This window comes from Antrostomus carolinensis, unplaced genomic scaffold (assembly GCF_000700745.2).
Source record: "Antrostomus carolinensis isolate BGI_N321 unplaced genomic scaffold, ASM70074v2 scaffold21924, whole genome shotgun sequence".
In the NCBI taxonomy this organism is placed as follows: Eukaryota; Metazoa; Chordata; class Aves; order Caprimulgiformes; family Caprimulgidae; genus Antrostomus; species Antrostomus carolinensis.
This window is the reverse complement of record NW_010313287.1, coordinates 1-4,508: the sequence shown is the minus strand read 5'-3', so window position 1 is coordinate 4,508 and position 4,508 is coordinate 1. Positions and strand designations below refer to the sequence as shown.

Genomic DNA, 4,508 nt, shown 5'->3' with positions numbered 1-4,508 from the left:
CACCAAGGAAAGAAGGGCTGAGGAGGAGGAGGAGGAGGTTGAAGGGCTGAGGAGGTGGAGGTTGAAGGGCTGAGGAGGAGGAGAAGGGCTGAGAAGCACAGCCCACCAAGGAAAGAAGGGCTGAGGAGGAGGAGAAGAGCTGAGGTGAAGGGCTGAGGAGCACTAACCCCACCGAGAAGGGCTGAGAAACAGAGGGAAAAGCAGGAACTAAGCAGTAAAACATTTCCTTTATGACACACTACGTGCCAGAAGGGAATGCACGTGCGGAACTCACTGATTGAGAAGACGTTCTCCTCCTCTTTGGTGATCCTGCAGTGCTCCAGCAGCAGAGCTCCAATGGGCTGGAAAAGACCCAGAGAGAGGGTTTAACACATCACCAGCGTGACAGTGACTTCACCTTTAAGCGCCTTATGAACAAGTTTCATAACCTGCTGCTACTTTTAAAGTAATTCAGTTTAATTGTATGAACATCCCACGTTCTTTTAATGTTCTCCTCCTCTTTGGTGATCCTGCAGTGCTCCAGCAGCAGAGCTCCAATGGGCTGGAAAAGACCCAGAGAGAGGGTTTAACACATCACCAGCGTGACAGTGACTTCACCTTTAAGCGCCTTATGAACAAGTTTCATAACCTGCTGCTACTTTTAAAGTAATTCAGTTTAATTGTATGAACATCCCACGTTCTTTTAATCGACCTTATCAATGTCTATAAATATCTGAAATGTGGGGGGCAAATGGATGGGGCCGGGCTCTTGTTGGTGGTGCCCAGTGACAGGACAAGGGGCAATGGGCACAAACTGGGACACCAGAAGTTCCAGACAAACTTCAGGAAAAACCTCTTTACTGTGAGGGTGCCGGAGCCCTGGGACAGGCTGCCCAGAGAGGGTGTGAATTTCCATCTCTGGAGATGTTCAAAATCTGCCTGGACACTTCCCTGTGCAACCTGTTGTAGGGAACCTGCTTTGGCAGGGGGGTTGGACTGGATGATCTCCTGAGGTCCCTGCCAACCCCACCAGTCTGGGATTCTGTGACCTTTCTGTGTCTGCTGACGTGCTTCACTGTGCTGGTTTTACCTGTCACACTTTGCACACGTTAATTAAGTGTTAAACATTTCTACTTGCTCGATTCAACCGGGGCTTTAGCCCAGATCATTTCTGTGATGTGAAGAAATTTCCTTCCTTGCTTAGAAAATCAAACAAAGGTGAAATACTTGACACAAAGAACAACTCACATTGTAAGGGCCGTGCTCAAGCCTTGCAGGACATTAGGAACAGCACGTTGATGAACTGGAGCAGCTCAGGATAAACACACAAATGGCAGGGGCTGTTTGCTCACCAGTGTGCACTGAGCAAGGACGTGGGAACCAAAGGGTGACACGAGCCAATCAACAAAATCAACCTACAAGCAAATTCTTTTGTCCCAGGTAAAGAAAATGTGAGAAGCAACTAAGGCAGCTGGGAAGATACTGAAAAATCTGGTTTACTGTGGATTTCTGGCACAGCAGCTTTAGGTGAGCACCCTCCACCCACCTGCTGGGCTATTTTGGATCCATTTAAGAACACAGAATCATCGAATGGTTTGGGCTGGAAGGGACCTTCAAAGGTCATCTAGCCCAACCCCCTGCAGCGAGCAGGGACATCTTCACTAGAGCAGGTTGCTCAGAGCCCCATCCAACCTGACCTTGAACATCTCCAGGGATGGGGCCTCCACCACCTCTCTGGGCAACCTGTTCCAATGATCCACCACCCTCATCTTGAAGAAATTTTTCCTAATATCCAACCTAAATCTGCCCTTTTCTAGTTTAAAACCATCACCCCTCGTCCTATTGCTCCATGTCCTTGTGAACAGTTCTGCCCCAGTTTCTTACAGGCACCATCAAGGTACTGGGAGGCCACTAGAAGGTCTCCCTGGAGCCTTCTCTTCTCCAGGCTGAACAGCCCCAACTCTCTCAGCCTGTCCTCACAGCAGAGCTGCTCCAGCCCTCGCATCATCCTCGTGGCCTCCTCTGGACTCATTCCAACAGGTCCATGTCTTTCTTGTGTTAGGGGCTCCCTCCATCATAACACACACGAGCGCTTACAAATAACCACCAGAGAAGAAGACAGCGGAGCAGTGGTGGAGGAGACAGTGGAGGAGGAGAAGTGCTGTGTCCTCTGAGCTTCATCCTACCCCAGCGCAGGAGCCAGAGCAGCCGGTGCCAGAGCGACTGCTCCAGCCACACCCAGAGACCAGAACTGCAGCTCCAGTGAGGGAGCGGCAGCGACCGCGCTGCGGCGGAGAGGAGGAAAGAGAATTTCTGAGAACAGGAGCTCGGGCATCAGCAGGGTAAAATATTTATGATGGACTGAGTGTAAAAATGCCGGTAGAAGCTTTTCTATTCCTCTGTTTGTAGCCCCAGCACACACACAGCCTTTTCTCACACACATTATTATGTTTTTATATTAATTTTCATAGAATCAGAGAATCCCAGACTGGTTTGGGTTGGAAGGGACCTTAAAGCTCATCCAGTCCCAACCCCCCTGCCAGCAGCAGGGACACCTTCCACTAGACCAGGTTGCTCAAAGCCTCATCCAACCTGGTCGAGAACCCTTCCAGGGAGGAGCAGCCACAGCTTCTCTGGGCAACCTGGGACACTGGCTCACCACCCTCACAGCCAACAATTTCTTCCTCACATCTCATCTCCATCTCCTCTCTGCCAGTTTCAAGACATAACCCCTTGTTTTGTCATTAACTGCCCTTATGAAAAGTCCTTCCCCAGCCTTCCTGGAGCCCCTTCAGGGACTGGGAGGCCGCTATAAGATCTCCCCGGATCTCTTCCAACAGGAGAATTTTTAGCAACAGTTACCAAGGGTTTTATGAAAAAATCAGGAGATCTTGGAAAAGGCAGAAACAGAGCCCAAAGGTCCCATCCCTCATTTCTTTTTTTTTTTTTTAATAGACCTAAGCAGGGCTTCCAAAATAATGCTGTCACCAGGGTACGGCCACTAAAGTTTCCCGGTAACACTCAGCGTTGTCTGCAAGTAAAATTCCTGGCATAAAAAAAAAAAGAAGAAACAACACTAATTCTTCTCCCAGGAAAGCAAAGTCTTAAGCTTCTCCTCACAGTTTGGCAGGACAAGGCACAGTCAGACAAACAAACGTCACTGACTCCACCTTTGGGGCGATGTTTAAGAGATTTGTTCCAAGCTCACGGAGATTTTGCTGAGTAGGTGGAAGAGAAAACGTGGGCCTGGCTCTGGCAGCTTGTTACAAACCCCACAGCATCGATTCACAGGAGAAAAAAAAAGAGAAACGGAGGAAAACAACCAACAACAACAACAAGAGCAGCAGATTTTGTACCTCGGCTTCGTCTGTCCGGAAGTAGAAGAGAAAGTTGACCACAAGCTTCACGAGGCGTCTCTTTAACACTGCAAAGAAACGGAGCGTTGAGGGGGGTGGATGGACCAGGAGAGCTGGTACCATGAGACAGAGCAGAGACCCTCCCAGTGCCCACCATGGCGCTGCTGGAACCAAACTGGTACCGTCCCCCTGCACTGGGCACTGGTGAGGCTGCAGCTCGAGTGCTGGGTTCAGTGTTGGGCCCCTGAGTCCAAGAAGGACATGGAGGTGCTGGAGCGTGTCCAGAGAAGGGAACGGAGCTGGGGAAGGGTCTGGAGCACAAGTGTGCTGAGTTCCCTTGTGGCTGAGGGAACTGGGGGTGTTGAGCCTGGAGAAAAGGAGGCTGAGGGGAGACCTTCTGGCTCTGTCCAAGTCCCTTGGAGGAGGGTGGAGAGAGGTGGGGGTGGGTCTGTTCAACCAAGGACCAAGGGACAGGACAAGAGGAAATGGGCTCCAGTTGTGGCCAGGGCAGTTGAGATGGGATGTGAGGAAGAATTTCTTTGCTGAAAGGGTTCTGAGGCATTGGAAGGGGTTGCCCAGGGCAGTGGTGGAGTCCCCATCCCTGGAGGTGCAGATGTGGCACTTGGGGATATGGTTTAGTGGTGACCTTGGCAATGCTGGGTTTGTGGTTGGACTCGATGATCATCATGGTCTTTTCCAACCAAACTTTTCTAGGATTCTATGAAACCTCCGGGGAAGCTCTGGAACAGGTGAGGTTGTTGCTCCTAGAGTTGCTCAGGACCCCTCACTCCTGTGGAAGGGCACCCTCAAACCACAGCCCCAGGGTGACAAAGTCACTTTGCAGCTTCTCCAGTGGCTTCTGGGCTGACAGAGCCCTGGGCACCGTGTCACCGACATACACCCACACCACACAGCCAACGGGACCTCAGGGAACATCCCCAAACCCCGGGGAGCCCCTGCCTGGGGCTGTCACACAGATGTCACCACAGAGGGACAGAGGCCACCAGCACCCTGAGGGTCCTCGGGGCGGGGAAGGCCCAGGGCAGGGTGGGGGTTTAATGCTGCTGCTCCAGCACTGGTTTGAAAGGGAATTTGCTGGGAGATTTCAGGGCAGAGCCTCTTCCCCTGGTCCCCACCAGCCACCCCACCCTCCAGTCCAGCCCCAGCACCCCT

The 4,508-nt window shown here is 51.7% G+C and overlaps 1 protein-coding gene across 1 annotated transcript in view; it reads right to left on the bottom strand.

Annotated features, from left to right (window-relative positions):
* Window positions 1-3,403, bottom strand: part of PLEKHJ1 (pleckstrin homology domain containing J1) — a gene marked incomplete at its 5' end in the record, with an annotated part of 6,184 nt that extends 2,781 nt beyond the window's left edge. Inside the window, 2 exons of the mRNA XM_029084814.1 lie at window positions 275-341; window positions 3,336-3,403. Coding sequence (XP_028940647.1) covers window positions 275-341; window positions 3,336-3,403 — 135 coding nt within the window. The remainder of the gene's footprint in view (window positions 1-274; window positions 342-3,335) is intronic.
* Window positions 3,404-4,508: the final 1,105 nt, after the last annotated feature.